Source organism: Oncorhynchus masou, unplaced genomic scaffold (genome assembly GCF_036934945.1).
Source record: "Oncorhynchus masou masou isolate Uvic2021 unplaced genomic scaffold, UVic_Omas_1.1 unplaced_scaffold_625, whole genome shotgun sequence".
Taxonomy (NCBI): Eukaryota; Metazoa; Chordata; class Actinopteri; order Salmoniformes; family Salmonidae; genus Oncorhynchus; species Oncorhynchus masou.
In genome coordinates, this window is record NW_027016844.1 from 164328 (window position 1) to 191351 (window position 27024).

At 48.9% G+C, this 27024-nt stretch overlaps 1 protein-coding gene across 1 annotated transcript in view; it reads right to left on the minus strand.

Moving 5' to 3' along the window:
• LOC135539247 (calpain-3-like) overlaps nucleotides 1–26467 on the minus strand; it is a 97444-nt gene extending 70977 nt beyond the window's left edge. Inside the window, exons 1-5 of the mRNA XM_064965070.1 lie at nucleotides 26216–26467; nucleotides 22928–22997; nucleotides 6553–6671; nucleotides 6041–6174; nucleotides 2767–2935 (exon numbers count right to left, since the gene is read on the minus strand). Of these exons, the coding sequence (XP_064821142.1) occupies nucleotides 2767–2935; nucleotides 6041–6174; nucleotides 6553–6671; nucleotides 22928–22997; nucleotides 26216–26467 (744 nt within the window). The remainder of the gene's footprint in view (nucleotides 1–2766; nucleotides 2936–6040; nucleotides 6175–6552; nucleotides 6672–22927; nucleotides 22998–26215) is intronic.
• Between the last annotated feature and the right edge of the window lie 557 nt (nucleotides 26468–27024).

Below are 27024 nucleotides of genomic sequence, written 5' to 3' on the forward strand. Positions count from 1 at the left end.
TTTTCTTAGTGGTGGCCATAATTGTTTTGTTTTCTTAGTGGTGACCATAATTGTTTTGTTTACTTAGTGGTGGCCATAATTGTTTTGTTTTCTTAGTGGTGGCCATAATTGTTTTGTTTTCTTAGTGGTGGCCATAATTGTTTTGTTTTCTTAGTGGTGGCCATAATTGTTTTGTTTTCTTAGTGGTGGCCATAATTGTTTTGTTTTCTTAGTGGTGGCCATAATCATTTTGTTTTCTTAGTGGTGGCCATAATTGTTTTGTTTTCTTAGTGGTGGCCATAATTGTTTTGTTTTCTTAGTGGTGGCCATAATTGTTTTGTTTTCTTAGTGGTGGCCATAATTGTTTTGTTTTCTTAGTGGTGACCATAATTGTTTTGTTTACTTAGTGGTGGCCATAATTGTTTTGTTTTCTTAGTGGTGGCCATAATTGTTTTGTTTTCTTAGTGGTGACCATAATTGTTTTGTTTACTTAGTGGTGGCCATAATTGTTTTGTTTTCTAGTGGTGGCCATAATTGTTTTGTTTTCTTAGTGGTGACCATAAACATTCTGTTTACTTCGTGGTGGCCATAATTGTTTTGTTTTCTTAGTGGTGGCCATAAACATTCTGTTTACTTAGTGGTGGCAATAATTGTTTTGTTTTCTTAGTGGTGGCCATAAAAATTATGTTTACTTAGTAGTGGCCATAAACATTTTGTATTCTTAGTGGTGGCCATAATTGTTTTCTTTTCTTAGTGGTGGCCTTAATTGTTTTGTTTTCTTAGTGGTGACCATAAACATTCTGTTTTCTTAGTGGTGGCCATAATTGTTTTGTTTTCTAGTGGTGGCCATAAAAATTCCGTTTACTTAGTGGTGGCCATAAACATTTTGTTTTCTTAGTGGTGGCCATAATTGTTTTCTTTTCTTAGTGGTGGCCATAATTGTTTTGTATTCTTAGTGGTGACCATACTTGTTTTGTTTTCTTAGTGGTGGCCATAATTGTTTTGTTTTCTTAGTGGTGGCCATAAAACTTCTGTTTACTTAGTGGTGGCCATAATTGTTTTGTTTTCTTAGTGGTGACCATCGAGGATATTTGATCACTGATGACTTCCAGCACTAGATATAGTATGTTCATCTTATTAAATAGCTGAAGTTATTTTTAGGGGGGAGGGGGGCCAGTTCCTACTATCCTTGTATTTTGTACATGTTTTTATTCACAAGGAAAGAGAAGAGAATGCATTGGCCGTGTCCAAAATCTGGCTTGCCTACCACTTACTAAATCCGCATACAGTGTTCTACTCATACTAGACACTATTTAGAATGTACTATTGAGTACTATTGAGTAAAAACGAATGCAGTAAGCCACAAGTATAAGCATACTTGGCTCCTCCTACTGAGAAGACCTCATCTAAGGCATATTTGCTTTGATTCCTGCCATTGGTTCATTTTGGTACAACGTGTCCCTTCAGCTGATTATCAGCTGTTCTCAAATATACGTGGATCTCAAAACACGATTCTCTTCCTCAATAGTATGCAATTTTATCAGATGAAAAGCCAAAAATGAGTAAGACATCTTGGCATTTACAACACACTACATTTTAGACATTTCACAAACTATGAAACGTTCTTATTTCGCATTCTCAAAACAACTACTATTTAGAGCGTAAGTACGAATATTTTGACACTGCCATTCTGTCAATTAGACAGTGGGACAGATTTGGACACGGCCATTCTGTCAATTAGACAGTGGGACAGATTTGGACACGGCCATTCTGTCAATTAGACAGTGGGACAGATTTGGACAAGGCCATTCTGTCAATTAGACAGTGGGACAGATTTGGAAAAGGCCATTCTGTCAATTAGACAGTGGGACAGATTTGGACACGGCCATTCTGTCAATTAGACAGTGGGACAGATTTGGACAAGGCCATTCTGTCAATTAGACAGTGGGACAGATTTGGACAAGGCCATTCTGTCAATTAGACAGTGGGACAGATTTGTACCCACACTGACACGGTACACATGTGCACAGGGTGCAGGGACGGCAGCACTAACCCCCGACCACCACAGACAGGATAGTAATACATTCTGCATTGACTGAAATGGCTCTTAGGTCTGGTGACAGGTCAGGTGACAGGTCTGGTGACAGGTCAGGTGACAGGTCTGGTGACAGATCAGGTGACAGGTCAAGTGACAAGTCAGGTGACAGGTCAGGTGACAGGTCAGGTGACAGGTCAGGTAACAAGTCAGGTGACAGGTCAGGTGACAAGTCAGGTGACAAGTCAGGTGTTAGGTCAGGTGACAGGTCTGGTGACAGGTTTGGTGTTAGTTCAGGTGACAGGTCTGGTGACAGGTCAGGTAACAGGTCTGGTGACAGGTCAGGTGAAAGGTCAGGTGACATGTCAGGTGACAGGTCAGGTAACAGGTCTGGTGAAAGGTCAGGTGTTAGGTCTGGTGGCAGGTCTGGTGGCAGGTCTGGTGACTGGTCTGGTGTTAGATCAGGTGACAGGTCAGGTGACAGGTCTGGTGACAGGTCTGGTGTTAGGTCTGGTGACAGGTCAGGTGACAAGTCTGGTGACAGGTCAGGTGACAGGTCAGGTGTTAGGTCTGGTGACAGGTCAGGTGACAGGTCAGGTGTTAGGTCTGGTGACAGGTCAGGTGATGGGTCAGAATAATAAATGAAGAGAGGGGCTCCATGATGGGCTGCTCTATCGACGTGAGTGTCTTCAACTACGGTTTGTGAGACCCGTTGGAGGTCAGGGGTCACGATCCTAAGGTCAGAGACTCACGTCGATAGAGCAGCCCATCATAGAGCCTCTCTCCAGGGCCTTCTTCATGATCTTGTACAACTCCTTGGGCGCCTCCTTCATCTCATAGAACTCTGTCACGCCCCCGGTGAAGTCTTCCATGGCCTCCGTGGTGTTACCACCCTTCAGGGCCTCGTAGGAACCGTGAAGCCTGGGGAGGGGGGATGGGAGAGTGAGGGTTAGGGTTAGCCTGGGGAGGAGGGGGGGGGGGAGAGTGAGGGTTAGGGTTAGCCTGGGGAGGGGGGGGTGGGAGAGTGAGGGTTAGGGTTAGCCTGGGGGAGGGGGGTGGGAGAGTGAGGGTTAGGGTTAGGGTTAGCCTGGGGAGGAGGGGGGTGGGAGAGTGAGGGTTAGGGTTAGGGTTAGCCTGGGGAGGAGGGGGAGAGTGAGGGTTAGGGTTAGGGTTAGCCTGGGGGGAGGGGGGATGGGAGAGTGAGGGTTAGGGTTAGGGTTAGCCTGGGGAGGGGGGGGTGGGAGAGTGAGGGTTAGGGTTAGGGTTAGGGTTAGCCTGGGGAGGAGGGGGGATTAGGGAGGGTTAGCCTGGGGAGGGTGGGAGAGTATGGGTTAGGGTTAGGGTTAGCCTGGGGAGGAGGGGGGGGAGAGGGGGTTAGGGTTATTAGGGGGAGGAGGGTTAGGGTTAGGGTTAGCCTGGGGAGGAGGGGGGAGAGGGAGGGTGGGAGGGTTAGCCTGGGGAGGGTTGAGGGTTAGGGTTAGGGTTAGCCTGGGGAGGAGGGGGGATGGGAGAGTGAGGGTTAGGGTTAGGGTTAGCCTGGGGAGGAGGGGGGGGATGGGAGAGTGAGGGTTAGGGTTAGCCTGGGGAGGAGGGGGATGGTAGAGTGAGGGTTATGGTTAGGGTTAGCCTGGGGAGGAGGGGGATGGGAGAGTGAGGGTTAGGGTTTAGCCTGGGGAGGGGGGATGGGAGAGTGAGGGTTAGGGTCGTAGTGTTAGCCTGGGGAGGGGGGTGGGAGAGTGAGGGTTAGGGTCGTGGTGTTACCACTTTAGTCTGGGGAGGGGGGATGGTTAGGGTCGAGTGGGGAGGGGGGGAGTTAGGGTCCACCCTTAGCCTGGGGGAGGGGGGTGTTAGTGTTGCCTGGGGAGGAGGGGGATGGGAGAGGGTTAGGGTGAGTGTTAGCCTGGGGAGGGGGGAGAGGGTTAGGGTCGTGGTGTTACCACCCTTTAGCCTGGGGAGGGGGGGGTGACAGTAGTGTTAGCCTGGGGAGGAGGGGGGATGGGAGAGTGAGGGTTAGGGTCGTAGTTTTAGCCTGGGGAGGAGGGGGGATGGGAGAGTGAGGGTTAGGGTCGTGGTGTTAACACCCTTCAGGGCCTCATAGGAACCGTGAAGCCTGGGGAGGAGGGGGTATGGGAGAGTGAGGGTTAGAGTCGTGGTGTTAACACCCTTTAGTCTGGGGAGAGGGAGGGAGTGAGGGTTTGGGTTGTGGTGTTACCACCCTTCAGCCTGGGGAGGGGGGGAAGTGAGGGTTAGGGGAACCTACTTGGTGTAGGGTTGGGGTAAAGGTTACCTACTTGGTGTAGGGTTGGGGTTAAGGTTACCTACTTGGTGTAGGGTTGGGGTTAAGGTTACCTACTTGGTGTAGGGTTGGGATAAAGGTTACCTACTTGGTGTAGATTTGTTGGTAAAGGTTACCTACTTGGTGTAGGGTTAAGGTTACCTACTTGGTGTAGGTTACTTGGGGGGTTAAGGTTACCTACTTGGTGTAGGGTTGGTTAAGTACTTACTTGGTGTTTAAGGTTACCTACTTGGTGTAGGGTTGGGGTTAAGGTTACCTACTTGGTGTAGGGTTGGGTTAAGGTCACCTACTTGGTGTAGGGTTGGGGTTAAGGTTACCTACTTGGTGTAGGATTGGGGTTAAGGTTACCTACTTGGTGTAGGGTTGGGGTTAAGGTTACTTACTTGGTGTAGGGTTAAGGTTACCTGTTGGGGTTGAGGTTACTTACTTGGTGTAGGGTTGGTTACCTACTTGGTCTAGGGTTACCTACTTGGTGTAGGATTAAGGTTACCTACTTGGTGTAGGGTTGAGGTTAAGGTTACCTACTTGGTGTAGGATTGGGGTTAAGGTTACTTACTTGGTGTAGGGTTGGTTACCTACTTGGTGTTAGGGTTACCTACTTGGTGTGGGTTGTAAGGGGTTTGGGGTTAAAGGTTACCTATGGTAGTAGGGTTGCCTACTTGGTTGTAGGGTCACTTGGGGATGTAGGATTGGGGGTTACCTTACCTACTTGGTGTAGGTTTGGGGTTAAGGTTACCTACTTGGTGTAGGATTGGGGTTAAGGTTACCTACTTGGTGTAGGATTGGGGTTAAGGTTACCTACTTGGTGTAGGGTTGGGGTTAAGGTTACCTACGTGTAGTAGGGTTGGGGTTAAGGTTACCTTCTTGGTGTAGGGTTGGGATTAAGGTTACCTACTTGGTGTAGGGTTGGGGTTAAGGTTACCTACTTGGTGTAGGGTTGGGGTTAAGGTTACCTACTTGGTGTAGAGTTAAGGTTACCTACTTGGTGTATGGTTGGGGTTAGGGTTACCTACTTGGTGTAGGGTTGGGGATAAGGTTACCTTCTTGGTGTAGGTTTGGGGTTAAGGTTACCTATGTGTAGTAGGGTTGGGGTTAAGTTAACCTTCTTGGTGTAGGATTGGGGTTAAGGTTACCTACTTGGTGTAGGATTGGGGTTAAGGTTACCTACGTGTAGTAGGGTTGGGGTTAAGGTTACCTTCTTGGTGTAGGGTTGGGGTTAAGGTTACCTACTTGGTGTAGGGTTGGGGTTAAGGTTACCTACTTGGTGTAGGGTTGGGGTTAAGGTTACCTTCTTGGTGTAGGGTTGGGATTATCTACTTGGTGTAGGGTTGGGGTTATCTACTTGGTGTAGGGTTAAGGTTACCTTCTTGGTGTAGGGTTGGGGTAAAGGTTACCTACTTGGTGTAGGATTGGGGTTAAGGTTACCTACTTGGTGTAGGTTTGGGGTTAAGGTTACCTACTTGGTGTAGGGTTGGGGTTAAGGTTACCTACTCGGTTAAAGGTTACCTACTTGGTAGGGTTGGGGTTACCTACTTGGTGTGGATTGGGGTATTACCTACTTGGTGTAGGATTGGGGGTAAGGTTACCTACTTGGTGTAGGATTGGGGTTAGGAGGGTTGGGGTAAAGGTTACCTACTTGGTGTAGGGTTGGGGTTAAGGGGCCCCTACTTGGTGTAGGGTTGGGGTTAGGGTTACCTACTTGGTCTAGATTTAGGGTCAGCAGTACATACTTGGCGTAGGCCTTCTCCAGCAGGGCACTCCAGAATTCATTTCTCTCGGCAGACTTGGTGAACACCAGCTGGCTGTTGAAGGTGGGGATGCGGTCGTCAATAACAACGTCAACCCAGTCGCCATAGCGCCAGAACTGGGGGAGAAAGAGTTGTCCCATGCAGTACACGGTTGAGGATTTGACAAGAGAAAATAATACTTTGCAATCAGGGTTGGGGTTGATTCCATTTAATTTCACACGATTCAGGAAGGAAACTGAAATTCCTATCCCACTTTTTAATGAAATTAAAATGAGTTTAAGGTGAATTTTGAATAAGTGTTTGTCTCGAACTGACTGAATTGAAATGCAACTGTGATAATAGTGTAACATACGTGATTACAGTGCAACATAGTGTAGTGTTGAGAGTTGTTTAGACCATAGGGACAAATCTCTAAAAGAGTCTTAGAGCCTCTAACCCTGGCATTAAATAGTAAACTCATTATAGTTCTGTGCTTTTGATTGGTGGGTTCTGACCTGGAAGTGGAAGATTCCTCCATATCCCTCAGAGAAGCTCTGTTCCTGAGGAACGACCCGGTAGAGAAGCTTCTCATTCAGAGTCAGACAGGCTATAGCAGCCAGCAGCCAGCAGTCACCTAGGAAACACACAGTTAGTTACCAACAGACACACACCTAGGAACACACAGTCAGACAGGCTATAGCAGCCAGCAGCCAGCAGTCACCTAGGAAACACACAGTTAGTTACCAACAGACACACACCTAGGAACACACAGTCAGACAGACACACACACACCTAGGAACATACAGTCAGACAGACACACACCTAGGAACACACAGTCAGTTACCACACACACACCTAGGAACACACAGTCAGACAGAAACACATAGGAACACACAGTCAGACAGACACAGTCACCTAGGAACACACAGTCAGACAGACAGACACACACCTAGGAACACACAGTCAGACAGAAACACACACACCTAGGAACACACAGTCAGACAGACACACACACCTAGGAACACACAGTCAGACAGACACACACACCTAGGAACACCCAGTCAGACAGACACACACACCTAGGAACACACAGTCAGACAGAAACACACACACCAAGGAACACACAGTCAGACAGACACACACACTAGGAACACACAGTCAGACAGAAACACACACACCTAGGAACACACAGTCAGACAGACACACACACTAGTAACACACAGTCAGACAGACACACACACCTAGGAACACACAGTCAGACAGAAACACACACACCAAGGAACACACAGTCAGACAGACACACCCACCGAGCAACACACAGTCAGACAGAAACACACACACCTAGGAACACACAGTCAGACAGACACACACACCTAGGAACACCCAGTCAGACAGACACACACACCGAGTAACACACAGTCAGACAAACACACACACCTAGGAAACACACAGTTAGACAGAAGACACACACACCTAGGAACACACAGTCAGACAGACACACACACCTAGGAACACCCAGTCAGACAAACACACACACCTAGGAACACACAGTCAGACAGACACACACACCTAGGAACACAAAGTCAGACAGACACACACACCGAGTAACACACAGTCAGACAGACACACACACCTAGTAACACACAGTCAGACAAACACACACACCTAGAAACACACAGTCAGACAGACACACACACCTAGGAACACCCAGTCAGACAAACACACACACCTAGGAACACACAGTCAGACAAACACACACACCTAGGAACACACAGTCAGACAGACACACACACCTAGTAACACACAGTCAGACAAACACACACACCTAGAAACACACAGTCAGACAAACACACACACCTAGGAACACACAGTCAGACAGACACACACACCTAGTAACACACAGTCAGACAAACACACACACCTAGAAACACACAGTCAGACAGACACACCTAGGAAGCACACAGTCACACACATACATTGAGTGTACAAAATATTAACACCTGCTCTTTCCATGACACAGACTGACCAGGTGAATCCAGGTGAAAGCTATGATCCCTTAGTGATGTCACGTGTCAGAAGGTGAATGGGCAAGACAAAATATTTAACTGCAACGCTGCTGGTTTTTCACGCTCAACAGTTTCCTGTGTGTATCGAGAATGGCCCACCAGCCAAAGGGCATCCAGCCAACTTGACACAACTGTGGGAGGCATTGGAGTCAACATGGTCCAGCATCCCTGTGGAACGCTTTCAACACCTTGTAGAGTCAACATGGTCCAGCATCCATGTGGAACGCTTTCAACACCTTGTAGAGTCAACATGGGCCAGCATCCCTGTGGAACGCTTTCAACACCTTGTAGAGTCAACATGGGCCAGTATCCCTGTGGAACGCTTTCAACACCTTGTAGAGTCAACATGGACCAGCATCCCTGTGGAACGCTTTCAACACCTTGTAGAGTCAACATGGGCCAGTATCCCTGTGGAACGCTTTCAACACCTTGTAGAGTCAACATGGACCAGCATCCCTGTGGAACACTTTCAACACCTTGTAGAGTCCATGTCCCGACGAATTCAGACTTTTCTGAGAGCAACTTAATATTAGGAAGGTGTTCCTAATGATTTGTACAATCACTGTAAACACACACACACACACACACACGCACACGCACACGCACACACACACATACACAAACCCAATGAACACACAGTCATTCAACAGGCTCAATGGGAGGTTGGTTTCATTCCCCATTGCCACTGGTAAAGGTCCACAACATGTAAAACCGTTGTTATCAAACCCCTGCCAGTGATTGGTTGGAGTTGATGGACAGGAGACCCACTGTTATGTTTTGTTCATTGTTCAACTATTGAGTGGTGACCATCTTTGTTGTCTCCATGTGGGACTTGAGAGGCAGAGGCTGTTCTGACACACCGGCTGCACAAATTGATGACGTCTGGTATTTCACGCAGCTGAGAGTCGAGTGGAGATGAATGGATTGGATTCAGTCAGTCGTTCTGATGAGCCCTTCCTAGCTAGCTAGTTTAGTCAGTCATCCTGATGAGCCCTTCACAGCTAGCTAGTTTAGTCAGTCATCCTGATGAGACCTTCCCAGCTAGCTAGTTTAGTCAGTCATCTGATGAGCCCTTCACAGCTAGCTAGTTCAGTCAGTAGTCCTGATGAGACCTTCCCAGCTAGCTGTTCAGTCAGTGTCCTGATGAGACCTTCCCAGCTAGCTAGATCAGTCAGTCGTCCTGATTATGGGCAACAGGCGAGTCCTCACCTCATTTGCCTCTCCCGACTTGATATGTAAAAATACTGATGCAATATTTCCTCCAATATCTTTGTGTTGTTGAGGAACAGTACCCAGTCTCTCACCTCAGTGTTGAGGAACTGTACCCAGTCTCTCACCTCAGTGTTGAGGAACAGTACCCAGTCTCTCACCTCAGTGTTGAGGAACAGAACACAGTCTCCCACCTCAGTGTTGAGGAACAGAACCCAGTCTCTCACCTCAGTGTTGAGGAACAGAACCCAGTCTCTCACCTCAGTGTTGAGGGACAGTACCCAGTCTCTCACCTCAGTGTTGAGGGACAGTACCCAGTCTCCCACCTCAGTGTTGAGGAACAGAACCCAGTCTCTCACCTCAGTGTTGAGGAACAGTACCCAGTCTGTCACCTCAGTGTTGAGGAACAGAACCCAGTCTCTCACCTCAGTGTTGAGGAACAGAACCCAGTCTCTCACCTCAGTGTTGAGGAACAGTACCCAGTCTCTCACCTCAGTGTTGAGGAACAGAACCCAGTCTCTCACCTCAGTGTTGAGGAACAGAACCCAGTCTCCCACCTCAGTGTTGAGGAACAGAACCCAGTCTCTCACCTCAGTGTTGAGGAACAGAACCCAGTCTCTCACCTCAGTGTTGAGGAACAGTACCCAGTCTCTCACCTCAGTGTTGAGGAACAGAACCCAGTCTCTCACCTCAGTGTTGAGGGACAGTACCCAGTCTCTCACCTCAGTGTTGAGGAACAGAACCCAGTCTCTCACCTCAGTGTTGAGGAACAGAACCCAGTCTCTCACCTCAGTGTTGAGGAACAGAACCCAGTCTCCCACCTCAGTGTTGAGGAACAGAACCCAGTCTCTCACCTCAGTGTTGAGGAACAGAACCCAGTCTCTCACCTCAGTGTTGAGGGACAGTACCCAGTCTCTCACCTCAGTGTTGAGGAACAGAACCCAGTCTCTCACCTCAGTGTTGAGGAACAGTACCCAGTCTCTCACCTCAGTGTTGAGGAACAGTACCCAGTCTCTCACCTCAGTGTTGAGGAACAGAACCCAGTGTCTCACCTCAGTGTTGAGGAACAGTACCCAGTCTCTCACCTCAGTGTTGAGGAACAGTACCCAGTCTCTCACCTCAGTGTTGAGGGACAGAACCCAGTCTCTCACCTCAGTGTTGAGGAACAGAACCCAGTCTCTCACCTCAGTGTTGAGGGACAGAACCCAGTCTCTCACCTCAGTGTTGAGGGACAGTACCCAGTCTCTCACCTCAGTGTTGAGGAACAGAACCCAGTCTCTCACCTCAGTGTTGAGGGACAGAACCCAGTCTCTCACCTCAGTGTTGAGGAACAGAACCCAGTCTCCCACCTCAGTGTTGAGGAACAGAACCCAGTCTCTCACCTCAGTGTTGAGGAACAGTACCCAGTCTCCCACCTCAGTGTTGAGGAACAGAACCCAGTCTCCCACCTCAGTGTTGAGGAACAGAACCCAGTCTCTCACCTCAGTGTTGAGGAACAGTACCCAGTCTCCCACCTCAGTGTTGAGGAACAGAACCCAGTCTCTCACCTCAGTGTTGAGGAACAGAACCCAGTCTCTCACCTCAGTGTTGAGGGACAGAACCCAGTCTCTCACCTCAGTGTTGAGGATCAGTACCCAGTCTCCCACCTCAGTGTTGAGGAACAGTACCCAGTCTCCCACCTCAGTGTTGAGGAACAGAACCCAGTCTCTCACCTCAGTGTTGAGGAACAGAACCCAGTCTCCCACCTCAGTGTTGAGGAACAGAACCCAGTCTCTCACCTCAGTGTTGAGGAACAGAACCCAGTCTCTCACCTCAGTGTTGAGGGACAGTACCCAGTCTCTCACCTCAGTGTTGAGGAACAGTAACCCAGTCTCTCACCTCAGTGTTGAGGAACAGAACCCAGTCTCCCACCTCAGTGTTGAGGAACAGAACCCAGTCTCTCACCTCAGTGTTGAGGAACAGAACCCAGTCTCTCACCTCAGTGTTGAGGGACAGAACCCAGTCTCTCACCTCAGTGTTGAGGAACAGTACCCAGTCTCCCACCTCAGTGTTGAGGAACAGTACCCAGTCTCCCACCTCAGTGTTGAGGAACAGAACCCAGTCTCCCACCTCAGTGTTGAGGAACAGAACCCAGTCTCCCACCTCAGTGTTGAGGAACAGAACCCAGTCTCTCACCTCAGTGTTGAGGAACAGAACCCAGTCTCTCACCTCAGTGTTGAGGGACAGTACCCAGTCTGTCACCTCAGTGTTGAGGAACAGAACCCAGTCTCTCACCTCAGTGTTGAGGAACAGAACCCAGTCTCTCACCTCAGTGTTGAGGAACAGAACCCAGTCTCTCACCTCAGTGTTGAGGACAGAACCCAGTCTGTCACCTCAGTGTTGAGGAACAGATCCCAGTCTCCCACCTCAGTGTTGAGGGACAGTACCCAGTCTCTCACCTCAGTGTTGAGGAACAGAACCCAGTCTCTCACCTCAGTGTTGAGGAACAGAACCCAGTCTCTCACCTCAGTGTTGAGGGACAGTACCCAGTCTCTCACCTCAATGTTGAGGAACAGAACCCAGTCTCCCACCTCAGCTATATGTTGAGGGACAGTACCCAGTCTCCCACCTCAGTGTTGAGGGACAGTACCCAGTCTCTCACCTCAATGTTGAGGAACAGAACCCAGTCTCCCACCTCAGTGTTGAGGGACAGTACCCAGTCTCTCACCTCAATGTTGAGGAACAGTATTCCCCCTCAGGGTTATCATGGTACCCAGTCTCCCACCTCAGTGTTGAGGGACAGTACCCAGTCTCCACCTCAGTGTTGAGGGACAGTACCCAGTCTCCCACCTCAGTGTTGAGGGACAGTACCCAGTCTCTCACCTCGGTGTTGAGGAACAGTACCCAGACTCTCACCTCAATGTTTTCTGTCTGTCGCTCCAAACCTGCATGTTGGCTATATGCCCAGTCAGTGAGTTAACCACTGAACAATGGCAGTTAATAGTGTTGTCCCAGCCTGTATGGACCTTTGTCCCTCATGGTGACTTTATACAGAGTCTCGACACTGGATGGACGGACAGCTCAACAATGAGAAGTGCTGCTAGCTGGAATCCCTTCCATAGAGCCAGTACAATATAGAGAGGCCACTGGTGGAGAGGTGGAGAGGCCCGCCGTGAGGCTCACAGGGGAGAACTGGGATGTTTTCTGCCCTGAAGAGACAGGTGACCTGAGAGGTATACTATAGAGGATGATCCATATATTAGCCATCTTTTTCTTTAGAAATATAAGCTTGAAATGGGCTCGGTCTAATTGATTAAACAACCCAAAAATACATATCTAAGCTCAGCCTTTTTAATGACTAACTCATTGCTCCTACTTTGTAGTATTCCCCTCAGGGTTATCATGGTACATAAAACACCTGATCTGCCCTTTTCCAACTCGTGAGTCAATGCATAACACCTGATCTCTCCTCTGTACAGGTCAATACATAACACCTGATCTCTCCTCAGTACCAGTCAATACATAACACCTGATCTCTCCTCTGTACAGGTCAATACATAACACCTGATCTCTCCTCAGTACCAGTCAATACATAACACCTGATCTCTCCTCTGTACAGTCAATACATAACACCTGATCTCTCCTCAGTACCAGTCAATACATAACACCTGATCTCCCCTCTGTACCAGTCAATACATAACACCTGATCTCCCCTCTGTACAGGTCAATACATAACACCTGATCTCCCCTCTGTACCAGTCAATACATAACACCTGATCTCTCCTCTGTACAGGTCAATACATAACACCTGATCTCTCCTCTGTACCAGTCAATACATAACACCTGATCTCTCCTCTGTACCAGTCAATACATAACACCTGATCTCTCCTCAGTACCAGTCAATACATAACACCTGATCTCCCCTCTGTACCAGTCAATATATATAATATATATATATAATAAGTGTGGTGGTGTGGTGTAGTGTGGTGTGGTGTAGTGTGGTGTGGTGTAGTGTGGTGTAGTGTGGCTTAGTGTGGTGTGGGGTGGTGTGGTGTAGTGTGGTGTAGTGTGGTGTGGTGTGGTGTGGTGTGGTGTGGTGTAGTGTGGTGTAGTGTGGTGTGCTGTGGTGTTGTATGATTTGGTGTAGTGTGGTGTGTAGTGTGGTGTGGTAGTGGTGTGGGGTGGTGTGGTGTAGTGTGGTGTGGTGTGGTGTAGTGTGGTGTAGTGTGGTGTGGTGTAGTGTGGTGTAGTGTGGTGTAGTGTGGCTTAGTGTAGTGTGGTGTGGGGTGGTGTGGTGTAGTGTACTGCGGTGTGGTGTGCTGTTGTATGGTGTGGTGTGGTGTAGTGTGGTGTAGTGTAGTGTAGTGTAGTGTGGTGTAGTGTGGTGTAGTGTTGTGTTGTGTTGTGTGTGTAGTGTAGTGTTGTGTAGTGTGGTGTGGTGTAGTGTGTAGTGTTGTGTAGTGTGGTGTGCTGTGGTGTAGTGTAGTGTGGTGTAGTGTTGTGTGGTGTGGTGTGGTGTGGTGTAGTGTAGTGTGATGTAGTGTAGTGTAGTGTAGTGTGGTGTGGTGTGGTGTGGTGTAGGTGTGGTGTAGTGTAGTGTAGTGTATTGTGTAGTGTAGTGTAGGTGTAGTGTAGTGTAGTGTAGTGTGGTGTAGTGTAGTGTATTGTAGTGTAGTGTAGTGTAGTGTAGTGTAGTGTAGTGTAGTGTGGTGTAGTGTAGTGTGTGTAGTGTAGTGTGGTGTAGTGTAGTGTGGTGTGGTGTGGTGTAGTGTAGTGTATTGTAGTGTACTGCGGTGTGGTGTGCTGTGGTGTTGTATGGTGTGGTGTAGTGTTGTGTGGTGTGGTGTGGGTGTGGTGTGTAGTGTATTGTATGGTGTGGTGTGGTGTGGTGTGGTGTAGTGTGGTGTAGTGTGGTGTGGTGTAGTTTGGTGTAGTGTGGTGTGCTGTGGTGTTGTATGATTTGGTGTAGTGTTGTGCAGTGTGGCTTAGTGTGGTGTGGGGTGGTGTGGTGTAGTGTGGTGTAGTGTGGTGTGGTGTGGCGTGGTGTGTGGCGTGGGGTGGTGTGGTGTAGTGATCTGCGGTGTGGTGTGCTGTTGTATGGTGTGGTGTAGTGTAGTGTATTGTGGTGTAGTGTAGTGTTGTGTGGTGTAGTGTTGTGTTGTGTGGTGTAGTGTAGTGTTGTGTGGTGTGGTGTAGTGTAGTGTGGTGTGGTGTGGTGTAGTGTAGTGTGGTGTGGTGTGGTGTGGTGTGGTGTGGTGTAGTGTAGTGTAGTGTGTGGTGTGGTGTGGTGTTGTGTGGTGTAGTGTGGTGTAATGTAGTGTAGTATGGTGTGGTGTGGTGTGGTGTGGTGTGGTGTAGTGTTGTGTGGTGTAGTGTGGTGTAGTGTAGTGTAGTGTATTGTAGTGTACTGTGGTGTGGTGTGCTGTGGTGTTGTATGGTGTGGTGTAGTGTTGTGTGGTGTAGTGTGGTGTCGTGTAGTGTAGGTGTGGTGTGGTGTGGTGTGGTGTGGTGTAGTGTGGTGTAGTGTGGTGTGGTGTAGTGTGGTGTAGTGTGGTGTAGTGTGGTGTAGTGTGGTGTGTGTGGTGTTGTAGTGTGGTGTGGTGTAGTGTGGTGTGGTGTAGTGTGGTGTGGTGTGTGTTGTGTGGTGTAGTGTAGTGTAGTGTAGTGTAGTGTGGTGTGGTGTGGTGTGGTGTGTAGTGTGGTGTGGTGTGGTGTGGTGTAGTGTAGTGTGGTGTGTAGTGTATGGTGTGGTGTGGTGTAGTGTAGTGTAGTGTGGTGTGGTGTGGTGTGTGTGTAGTGTGGTGTGGTGTGGTGTGGTGTAGTGTGGTGTAGTATGGTGTGGTGTTGTGTGGTGTAGTGTAGTGTTGTGTAGTGTGGTGTAGTGTAGTGTGGTGTGGTGTGGTGTAGTGTGGTGTGGTGTGGTGTGGTGTAGTGTAGTGTAGTTTGGTGTAGTGTGGTGTGGTGTGGTGTAGTGTGGTGTGGTGTAGTGTAGTGTGGTGTAGTGTGCTGAGGTGTGGTGCAGTGTGGTGTAGTGTAGTGTAGTGTGGTGTAGTGTTGTGTAGTGTAGTGTAATGTAGTGTAGTGTGGTGTGGTGTGGTGTGTAGTGTGGTGTGGTGTGGTGTGGTGTAGTGTAGTGTGGTGTGGTGTAGTGTGGTGTGGTGTAGTGTGCTGTGGTGTGGTACAGTGTAGGGTGGTGTGGTGTAGTGTGTGTGGTGTAGTGTAGGGTGGTGTAGTGTGGTGTAGTGTGGTGTAGTGTAGTGTAGTGTGGTGTGGTGTGGTGGAGTATTGTAGGGTGGTGTGGTGTGGTGTAGTGTGGTGTAGTGTGGTGTAGTGTGGTGTAGTGTGGTGTGGTGTGGTGTGGTGTAGTGTAGTGTGGTGTGGTGTAGTGTGGTGTGGTGTAGTGTGCTGTGGCGTGGTGTAGTGTAGGGTGGTGTGGTGTAGTGTGGTGTAGTGTAGTGTAGGGTGGTGTAGTTTGGTGTAGTGTAGTGTGGTGTGGTGTAGTGTAGTGTAGTGTAGTGTAGTGGTGTGGTGTGTTGTGTGGTGTGGTGTAGTGGTGTGTGGTGTAGTGTGTTGTGTGTGGTGTAGTGTAGGTGTGGTGTAGTGTGGTGTGTGTGTGGTGTGTAGTGTAGTGTGGTGTGGTGTAGTGTGGTGTGGTGTGGTGTGGTGTAGTGTGGTGTGGTGTGGTGTAGTGTGGTGTAGTGTGGTGTAGTGTGTGTGGTTAGTGTAGTGTGGTGTAGTGTGGTGTAGTGTAGTGTTGTGTAGTGTAGTGTGGTGGTAGTGTGGTGTGGTGTAGTGTGGTGTAGTGTGGTGTGGTGTAGTGTGTGTGGTGTAGTGTGGTGTAGTGTGGTGTGTTGTAGTGTGGTGTAGTGTGGTGTAGTGTGGTGTGGTGTAGTGTGGTGTGGTGTAGTGTGGTGTGGTGGTGTAGTGTGGTGTAGTGTAGTGTGTGTGTGGTGTAGTGTAGTGTGGTGTGGTGTAGTGTAGTGTGGTGTAGTGTGGTGTAGTGTTGTGTGTGTGGTGTAGTGTAGTGTTGTGTAGTGTGGTGTGGTGTGGTGTAGTGTAGTGTGTGTAGTGTGGTGTGCTGTGGTGTTGTGTGTGTGTGGTGTAGTGTGGTGTAGTGTGGTGTGGTGTGGTGTTGTGTGGTGTAGTGTGGTGTGGTGTAGTGTGGTGTAGTGTAGTGTGCTGTAGTGTAGTGTAGTGTGGTGTGGTGTGGTGTGGTGTGGTGTGGTGTGGTGTAGTGTAGTGTGGTGTAGTGTGGTGTGGTGTGGTGTGGTGTGGTGTAGTGTAGTGTAGTGTGGTGTAGTGTGGTGGTGTGCTGTGTGTAGTGTAGTGTGGTGTAGTGTAGTGTAGTGTAGTGTGGTGTAGTGTAGTGTAGTGTGTGGTGTAGTGTAGTGTAGTGTAGTGTAGTGTAGTGTAGTGTGGTGTAGTGTTGTGTGGTGTAGTGTGGTGTAGTGTGGTGTGGTGTGGTGGTGTGGTGTAGTGTAGTTTATTGTAGTGTACTGTGGTGTGGTGTGCTGTGGTGTTGTAGTGTGGTGTAGTATGGTGTGGTGTGGTGTAGTGTGGTGTGGTGTGGTGTAGTGTGGTGTAGTATGGTGTGGTGTAGTGTTGTGTGGTGTAGTGTGGTGTGGTGTGGTGTGGTGTAGTGTGGTGTGCTGTGGTGTTGTATGATTTGGTGTAGTGTTGTGCAGTGTGGTGTTAGTGTGGTGTGGGGTGGTGTGGTGTAGTGTGGTGTAGTGTGGTGTGGTGTGGCGTAGTGTGGCGTGGGGTGGTGTGGTGTAGTGTGGGTGTGTGTGTGCTGTTGTATGTGTGTGTGTAGTGTAGTGTGGTGTGGTGTAGTGTAGTGTTGTGTGGTGTAGTGTTGTGTTGTGTGGTGTAGTGTGTGGTGTGTGTGGTGTGGTGTAGTGTAGTGTGTGTGGTGTGGTGTAGTGTAGTGTGGTGTGGTGTGGTGTGTGTAGGTGTGGTGTGGTGTAGTGTAGTGTAGTGTAGTGTTGTGTGTGTGTGTGGTGGTGTGGTGTAGTGTGGTGTAGTGTAGTGTAATGTAGTGTAGTATGTGTGTGGTGTGGTGTGGTGTAGTGTAGTGTGTGTGGTGTAGTGTGGTGTGTGTAGTGTAGTGTGTAGTGTAGTGTGTGGTGTGGTGTGGTGTGGTGTATGGTGTAGTGTGGTGTGGTGTGGTGTAGTGTGGTGTGTGTAGGTGTAGTGTGGTGTGGTGTGGTGTGGTGTAGTGTGGTGTAGTGTGGTGTGGTGTAGTGTGGTGTGGTGTGGTGTAGTGTGGTGTAGTGTGGTGTAGTGTGGTGTAGTGTGTGGTGTGGTGTGGTGTAGTGTGGTGTAGTGTAGTGTGGTGTGGTGTGGTGTAGTGTGGTGTAGTGTGGTGTAGTGTGTGTGGTGTGGTGTGGTGTAGTGTGGTGTGGTGTGGTGTGGTGTAGTGTAGTGTAGTGTGTGTGGTGTAGTGTGGTGTGGTGTGGTGTAGTGTGGTGTGGTGTAGTGTAGTGTGTGTGTAGTGTGGTGTAGTGTGTGTGTGGTGTAGTGTGTGTAGTGTGGTGTAGTGTAGTGTAGTGTGTGTAGTGTAGTGTGGTGTGGTGTAGTGTGGTGTGGTGTGGTGTGGTGTAGTGTGGTGTGTGTGTGTGGTGTGTGGTGTGGTGTAGTGTGGTGTGGTGTAGTGTGGTGTGGTGTAGTGTGCTGTGGTGTGGTAGTGTAGTGTAGTGGGTGTGGTGTGGTGTAGTGTGGTGTGGTGTAGTGTAGGGTGTAGTGTGGTGTGGTGTGGTGTGGTGTAGTGTGGTGTAGTATGTGTGGTGTGGTGTGGTGTAGTGTAGTGTGTGTGGTGTAGTGTAGTGTGGTGTAGTGTGGTGTAGTGTGGTGTAGTGTGTGTGGTGTGGTGTGGTGTAGTGTAGTGTGGTGTGGTGTGGTGTAGTGTAGTGGTGGTGTGGTGTAGTGTAGTGTGGTGTGTATGGTGTGGTGTAGTGTGGTGTGGTGTGGTGTGGTGTAGTGTGTGTGGTGTGGTGTAGTGTGGTGTGGTGTGGTGTATTGTGGTGTGGTGTAGTGTGTGTGGTGTGTGTGGTGTAGTGTGGTGTAGTGTGGTGTAGTGTGGTGTAGTGTGGTGTAGTGTTGTGTAGTGTAGTGTAGTGTGTAGTGTAGTGTGGTGTGGTGTAGTGTGTGGTGTGTAGTGTGGTGTGGTGTGGTGTGGTGTGGTGTGGTGTAGTGTGGTGTGGTGTGGTGTAGTGTGGTGTGGTGTAGTGTGCTGTGGTGTGGTACAGTGTAGGGTGGTGTGGTGTAGTGTGGTGTGGTGTAGTGTAGGGTGTGTGTAGTGTGGTGTGTGTGGTGTAGTGTAGTGTAGTGTGGTGTGGTGTGTAGTGTATTGTAGTGTGGTGTGGTGTGGTGTAGTGTGGTGTAGTGTGGTGTAGTGTGGTGTAGTGTGGTGTGGTGTGGTGTGGTGTAGTGTAGTGTGGTGTGGTGTGTGTGGTGTGGTGTAGTGTGTACTGTGGTGTGGTGTAGTGTGGGTGGTGTGGTGTAGTGTGGTGTGGTGTAGTGTGGGTGGTGTAGTGTGGTGTGGTGTAGTGTAGGGTGGTGTAGTTTGGTGTAGTGTAGTGTGGTGTGGTGTAGTGTAGTGTAGTGTGATGTAGTGTAGTGTGGTGTGGTGTGGTGTAGTGTAGAGTGGTGTAGTGTGGTGTAGTGTGGTGTGGTGTAGTGTGGTGTAGTGTAGTGTGGTGTGGTGTGGTGTGGTGTATTGTAGGGTGGTGTGGTGTGGTGTAGTGTGGTGTAGTGTGGTGTAGTGTGGTTTAGTGTAGTGTGGTGTAGTGTGGTGTAGTGTAGGGTGGTGTAGTGTGGTATAGTGTGGTGTGGTGTAGTGTGGTGTAGTGTGGTGAGGTGTAGTGTGGGTGGTGTAGCGTGGTGTAGTGTGGTGTGTGTAGTGTGGTGTAGTGTGGTGTGTGTGGTGTGTGTAGTGTGGTGTGGTGTAGTGTGGGTGGTTTTTAGTGTGGTGTAGTGTAGTGTGGTGTGGTGTAGTGTAGTGTGGCGTGGTGTAGTGTAGGGTGGTGTAGTGTGGTGTAGTGTAGTGTTGTGTGGTGTAGTGTAGTGTTGTGTAGTGTGGTGTGTTGTGGTGTAGTGTAGTGTTGTGTAGTGTGGTGTGCTGTGGTGTTGTGTAGTGTGGTGTAGTGTTGTGTAGTGTGGTGTGGTGTGGTGTGTGTGGTGTAGTGTGGTGTAGTGTAGTGTGATGTAGTGTAGTGTAGTGTAGTGTAGTGTGGTGTGGTGTGGTGTGGTGTGGTGTGGTGTGGTGTAGTGTAGTGTAGTGTGTAGTGTGGTGTGGTGTGGTGTGGTGTGGTGTAGTGTAGTGTAGTGTAGTGTAGTGTGGTGTGGTGTAGTGTAGTGTAGTGTATTGTGTGTAGTGTAGTGTGGTGTAGTGTAGTGTAGTGTGGTGTGGTGTAGTGTAGTGTAGTGTAGTGTAGTGTAGTGTAGTGTGGTGTAGTGTTGTGTGGTGTAGTGTGGTGTAGTGTAGTGTGGTGTGGTGTGGTGTAGTGTAGTTTATTGTAGTGTACTGTGGTGTGGTGTGCTGTGGTGTTGTATGGTGTGGTGTAGTGTTGTGTGGTGTAGTGTGGTGTGTGTGTGGTGTGGTGTAGTGTGGTGTAGGTGTATGTGTGTGGTGTGTGTAGTGTGGTGTAGTGTAGTGTGTGTGGTGTAGTGTGGTGTAGTGTGGTGTGCTGTGGTGTTGTATGATTTGGTGTAGTGTTGTGCAGTGTGGTGTTAGTGTGGTGTGGGGTGGGTGTGGTGTAGTGTGTGTAGTGTGGTGTGGTGTGGCGTAGTGTGGTGTGGGGTGGTGTGGTGTGTGGTGTAGTGTAGTGTGGTGTGGTGTGCTGTTGTGGTGGTGTGGTGTAGTGTGGTGTGTGTGTAGTGTGGTGTAGTGTTGTAGTGTGTGTAGTGTTGTGTGTGTGTGGTGTAGTGTAGTGTGTGGTGGTGTGGTGTAGTGTAGTGTGGTGTGGTGTGGTGTAGTGTAGTGTGGTGTGGTGTTGTGTGGTGTGGTAGAGTGGTGTGTTGTAGTGTATTGTATTGTAGTGTTGTGTAGTGTGTGGTGTGGTGTGGTGTTGTGTGGTGTAGTGTGGTGTAATGTAGTGTAGTGTGGTGTGGTGTGGTGTGGTGTAGTGTTGTGTGGTGTAGTGTGGTGTAGTGTAGTGTGGTGTATTGTAGTGTACTGCGGTGTGGTGTGCTGTGGTGTTGTATGGTGTGGTGTAGTGTTGTGTGGTGTAGTGTGGTGTCGTGTAGATTAGTGTGGTGTGGTGTGGTGTGGTGTAGTGTGGTGTAGTGTGGTGTGGTGTAGTGTGGTGTAGTGTGGTGTAGTGTGGTGTGTGTGGTGTAGTGTGGTGTAGTGCAGTGTGGTGTAGTGTGGTGTAGTGTGGTGTGGTGTAGTGTGGTGTGGTGTGGTGTAGTGTAGTGTGGTGTAGTGTGGTGTAGTGTAGTGTGGTGTGGTGTGGTGTAGTGTGGTGTGGTGTGGTGTGGTGTAGTGTAGTGTAGTGTGAGTTTGGTGTAGTGTGGTGTGGTGTGGTGTAGTGTGGTGTGGTGTAGTGTAGTGTGGTGTAGTGTGTGAGGTGTGGTGTAGTGTGGTGTGTAGTGTAGTGTAGTGTGGTGTAGTGTTGTGTAGTGTAGTGTAGTGTAGTGTGGTGGTGTGGTGTGTGTGTGGTGTGGTGTGGTGTGGTGTGGTGTGGTGTGGTGTGGTGTGTGTGTGTGGTGTAGTGTAGTGTGGTGTGGTGTAGTGTGGTGTGGTGTAGTGTGCTGTGGTGTGGTGTGTGTAGGGTGGTGTGGTGTAGTGTGGTGTGGTGTAGTGTAGGGTGGTGTAGTGTGGTGTAGTGTGGTGTAGTGTAGTGTAGTGTGGTGTGGTGTGGTGTATTGTAGGGTGGTGTGGTGTGGTGTAGTGTGGTGTAGTGTGGTGTAGTGTGGTGTAGTGTGGTGTGGTGTAGTGTGGTGTAGTGTAGTGTGGTGTGGTGTGGTGTAGTGTAGGGTGGTGTGGTGTAGTGTGGTGTGTGTGTAGTGTAGGGTGGTGTAGTGTGGTGTAGTGTAGTGTAGGGTGGTGTAGTGTGGTGTAGTGTAGTGTGGTGTGGTGTGGTGTAGTGTAGTGTGATGTAGTGTAGTGTGGTGTGGTGTGGTGTAGTGTGGTGTGGTGTAGTGTGGTGTAGTGTGGTGTGGTGTAGTGTGGTGTAGTGTAGTGTGGTGTGGTGTGGTGTGGTGTATTGTAGTGTGGTGTGGTGTGGTGTGTGTGTGGTGTAGTGTGGTTTAGTGTAGTGTGTGTGTAGTGTGGTGTAGTGTAGGGTGGTGTAGTGTGGTGTAGTGTGGTGTGGTGTAGTGTGGTGTAGTGTGGTGTAGGTGTGGTGTAGGGTGTGTGTAGTGTGGTGTGGTGTAGTGTGGTGTAGTGTGGTGTAGGGTGTAGTGTAGTGGTGTAGTGTGGTGTAGTGTGGTGTGGTGTAGTTTGGTGTGGTGTAGTGTAGGGTGGTTTAGTGTGGTGTAGTGTAGTGTGGTGTGGTGTAGTGTAGTGTGGCGTGGTGTAGTGTAGGGTGGTGTAGTGTGGTGTATTGTGGTGTGGTGTAGTGTAGGTTGGTGTAGTGTGGTGTAGTGTAGTGTGGTGTGGTGTAGTGTGGTGTAGTGTGGTGTGGTTTAGTTTGGTGTGGTGTAGTGTAGGGTGGTGTAGTGTGGTGTAGTGTAGGGTGGTGTAGTGTGGTGTAGTGTAGTGTAGTGTGGTGTAGTGTGCTGTGGTGTAGTGTAGTGTGGCGTGGTGTAGTGTAGGGTGGTGTAGTGTGGTGTAGTGTGGTGTGGTGTAGTGTAGGGTGGTGTAGTGTGGTGTAGTGTAGTGTGGTGTGGTGTGGTGTGGTGTAGTGTGGCTTAGTGTAGTGTGGTGTGGTGTAGTGTAGTGTAGTGTAGTGTAGTGTAGTGTGGTGTGGTGTGGTTTGGTGTGGTGTAGTGTAGTGTAGTGTATTGTAGTGTAGTGTAGTGTGGTGTGGTGTGGTGTGGTGTAGTGTAGTGTAGTGTAGTGTGGTGTGGTGTAGTGTGGTGTGGTGTGGTGTAGTGTAGTGTGGTGTAGTATGGTGTAGTGTGGTGTGGTGTAGTGTGGTGTAGTGTATTGTGGTGTAGTGTAGTGTGGTGTAGTGTAGTGTAGTGTAGTATGGTGTGGTGTAGTGTAGTATTGTGTAGTATGGTGTAGTGTAGTATGGTGTAGTATGGTGTAGTGTGGTGTGGTGTAGTGTGGTGTAGTGTAGTGTGGTGTGGTTTGGTGTAGTGTGGTGTGGTGTAGTGTAGTGTGGTGTGGTGTAGTGTGGTGTAGTGTAGTGTGGTGTGGTGTAGTGTAGGTGTGGTGTGTGTGGTGTGGTGTGTGTAGTGTAGTGTGGTGTAGTGTAGTGTGGTGTGGTGTAGTGTGGTGTTGTGTGGTGTGGTGTGGTGTGGTGTAGTGTGGTGTGGTGTGGTGTAGTGTGGTGTGGTGTAGTGTGGTGTAGTGTAGTGTGGTGTGGTGTGGTGTAGTGTGGTGTGGTGTAGTGTGGTGTAGTGTGGTGTAGTGTAGTGTGGTGTGGTGTAGTGTGGTTTGGTGTGGTGTAGTGTGGTGTGGTGTAGTGTAGTGTGGTGTAGTGTAGTGTGGTGTAGTGTGGTGTGGGGTAACATTTATATTTACCAAGATCTCCCTGGCAAATGTCTGTCCTGCTGGCTCCGCCCACAATGAACTGAGGGTTCTCACAGATCTCCTGGTGACACACAGAAACACACAGACACTTGGATCAGCTATCTGGGGGGACCTAAGAGGGATATGACTTTGAAATAAACTACCTCACTGCTACAAGGGAAATATTCAAATCCATACAGTTACATATTATTACATTATTATTGGATGATATTATATTGATATTTGACTACAAGTATCGATTTGGAAATAAATAAGTAATTAATAATAATAATAATATATATCACAGGACGTTTGTGGCACCTTAATTTTGGGAGGACGGGCCCGTGGTTAACGGCTGGTGGAATTGTATCAAATACATCAAACATATGGTTTCCATGGTTTCCATGGTTTTCATGGTTTCCATGTGTTTGATGCCATTCCATTTGGTTTTATGTTCCAGACTCTGTTATGAGCTGTCCTTCCCTCCGCAGACTTAATACCTTTTAGAATGAGGCTGTAACGTAACAAAATGTGGGAAAAGGGGTCTGAATACTTTCTGAAGGCACTGTATAAATATATATATACACATTTTGAGTGTACAAAACATTAGGAACACCTTCCTAATATTGAGTTGCTCCCCCTTTTGCCCTCAGATCAGCCTCAATTCATCAGGGTCATGAACTCTACAAGGTGTTGAAAGCGTTCCACAGGGATGCTGGTCCATGTGAACTCTACAAGGTGTTGAAAGCGTTCCACAGGGATGCTGGTCCATGTGGACTCTACAAGGTGTTGAAAGCGTTCCACAGGGATGCTGGTCCATGTGGACTCTACAAGGTGTTGAAAGCGTTCCACAGGGATGCTGGTCCATGTGGACTCTACAAGGTGTTGAAAGCGTTCCCCAGGGATGCTGGTCCATGTGGACTCTACAAGGTGTTGAAAGCGTTCCCCAGGGATGCTGGCCCATGTGGACTCTACAAGGTGTTGAAAGCGTTCCACAGGGATGCTGGTCCATGTGGACTCTACAAGGTGTTGAAAGCGTTCCCCAGGGATGCTGGTCCATGTGGACTCTACAAGGTGTTGAAAGTTCCACAGGGATGCTGGTCCATGTGGACTCTACAAGGTGTTGAAAGCGTTCCACAGGGATGCTGGTCCATGTGGACTCTACAAGGTGTTGAAAGCGTTCCCCAGGGATGCTGGTCCATGTGGACTCTACAAGGTGTTGAAAGCGTTCCACAGGGATGCTGGTCCATGTGGACTCTACAAGGTGTTGAAAGCGTTCCCCAGGGATGCTGGCCCATGTGGACTCTACAAGGTGTTGAAAGCGTTCCACAGGGATGCTGGTCCATGTGGACTCTACAAGGTGTTGAAAGCGTTCCCCAGGGATGCTGGTCCATGTGGACTCTACAAGGTGTTGAAAGCGTGGTCCACAGGGATGCTGGTCCATGTGGACTCTACAAGGTGTTGAAAGCGTTCCACAGGGATGCTGGTCCATGTGGACTCTACAAGGTGTTGAAAGCGTTCCCCAGGGATGCTGGTCCATGTGGACTCTACAAGGTGTTGAAAGCGTTCCACAGGGATGCTGGTCCATGTGGACTCTACAAGGTGTTAAGCGTTCCACAGGGATGCTGGTCCATGTTGACTCTACAAGGTGTTGAAAGCGTTCCACAGGGATGCTGGCCCATGTTGACTCTACAAGGTGTTGAAAGCGTTCCACAGGGATGCTGGTCCATGTGGACTCTACAAGGTGTTGAAAGCGTTCCACAGGGATGCTGGTCCATGTGGACTCTACAAGGTGTTGAAAGCGTTCCACAGGGATGCTGGTCCATGTGGACTCTACAAGGTGTTGAAATGCGTTCCACAGGGATGCTGGTCCATGTTGACTCTACAAGGTGTTGAAAGCGTTCCACAGGGATGCTGGACCATGTGGACTCTACAAGGTGTTGAAAGCGTTCCACAGGGATGCTGGACCATGTGGACTCCTCAAGGTGTTGAAAGCGTTCCACATGGATGCTGGTCCATGTGGACTCTACAAGGTGTTAAGCGTTCCACAGGGATGCTGGCCCATGTGGACTCTACAAGGTGTTGAAAGCGTTCCACAGGGATGCTGGTCCATGTTGACTCTACAAGGTGTTGAAAGCGTTCCACAGGGATGCTGGCCCATGTTGACTCCAATGCTTCCCACAGTTGTGTCAAATTGGCTGGATGTCATTTGCATTGTGGACCATTCTTGATACACAGGAAAGTGTTGACCATGAGCAAACTCAGCAGCGTTGCAGTTCTTGACACAACCAGCGTGCCTGGCACCTACTACCATACCCCGTTCAAAGACACTTAAATATTTTGTCTTGCCCATTCACCCTCTGAATGACACACATACACAATCCATGTCTCAATTGTCTCAAGGTTTAAAAATCCTTCTTTAACCCGTCTCCTCCCCTTCATCTACACTGACTGAAGTGGATTTAACAAGTAACATCAATAAGGGATCATATCTTTCACCTGGATTCACCTGGTCAGTCTGTATCATGGAAAGAGCAGGTGTTCTTAATGTTTTGTTCGGTCAGTGTATGTGATTATGACTATTATTATTATCATTATTTTGCTACTGTGGGTAGCGTTAGCATGTTAGCATGTTAGCTAGTTGGCTGTACCTGCGCCAAAACGCCGCTATTTTTAATTCTATAGCTTCTGTTTAAATAGTGAGTCGACATGTTTACAGCTGATCAGAACTCATTTTCTCCTGACTCTCTCCTCGTCTCTCTGCAGCAGACATAGAGTGAGCAATTTATTTGGAACATTAAATCGCAAATAAAAAAAATGGCAGTATATATACAGTAGAATCGTGAGAGTCACATTACATATTGTATCGACACTTTAGCATGGTGGTAATATCGTATGGTGAGGTCCCTTGCATCTCTCTACAAACAAATAGATCAACTATACTTCACTAATTCATAGCTTCACATCAACCTTGCCACGGATTGATATAATCAGCCCCCCCCACCCCCCACCATTTCTGACAGTCCCATGTTTCAAACAGCCATAACAACCATGATTCCATCCCATAATGAATGGTGACAAGTACCTCACAGAGGTCCTTAGATTTCTCTGTTCAGAACATGTAGTTCCAGATAAGATTTCGCAACATGTTTTGTCATCATGAATCCCTTTTCAAAGCATCTTGTTGTTGACTCGGTAATTGTAGGACACCATCCCACATGTGTTTCCATTCCTCCCCCCTCTTAATTGAATCATCTTCCTCTCCTGTATGTCCCCCCCCCACCTCCCCTCCTCTCCTACCTTGGGTCTCTTCCAGACGATGTTCTTGACCTTGTTGGACTTGTGTCCCAGCTCCTTGTAGCCCAGAGACTCCACGGAGGCTGGGAAGGTGTCATCCTCAAACAGGCTCTTCTTGGCGAGGCACTCTTGTCTGAGTGCGGTAAAGTCCTGTCCGCTGAAGCGCAGGGGCTTGCTGAGGGATCCTTCTCCATCTCTTCTCTCTCTCTCCCGGATCAGCCGGTCACAGAAGAAGCCGGACGGTGTATAGGGCATTCTGGATTATTATTTTTTAAACTGCTGGCTTTTGCCACTTCCACTAAAGTCTTACAAGCCTAAAAAACCTTGGCATAAATCCAACAGGGTTGTCTCTGATTGGCTGTGTCGTTGTATGACGTCCCCCTCCCTCTAGGTCATAGACTCTAAAGGCATGGTGAAAAAGACTCAACATGCATTCACGTTCCTTTACATTAGCACGCACACACACACGCACACACACACACACACACGCGCACGCACGCACGCACGCGCACGCACGCACGCACGCACACACACACACACACACACACACACACACACACACACACACACACACACACACACAAGGTTGTCTCTTTGTTGCACTCCCATTGGTTCCCTGAACAATGCCCAAATGTTCTGTGGCAGTGGTCGTTCTCGTGCCCTTCTATTATTGTGTGGCCACACAAAAGGGGTGGTGTGTCGGGCCTCTCCACGGCCCATGTAAAGAGTGGTCAGTAGATGTCCTGCCTCAGCAGAAGGCATTCAGTCCGTTTATTCCATTCTCTCCATGGAGCTCAGTATCCAGCGGTCTC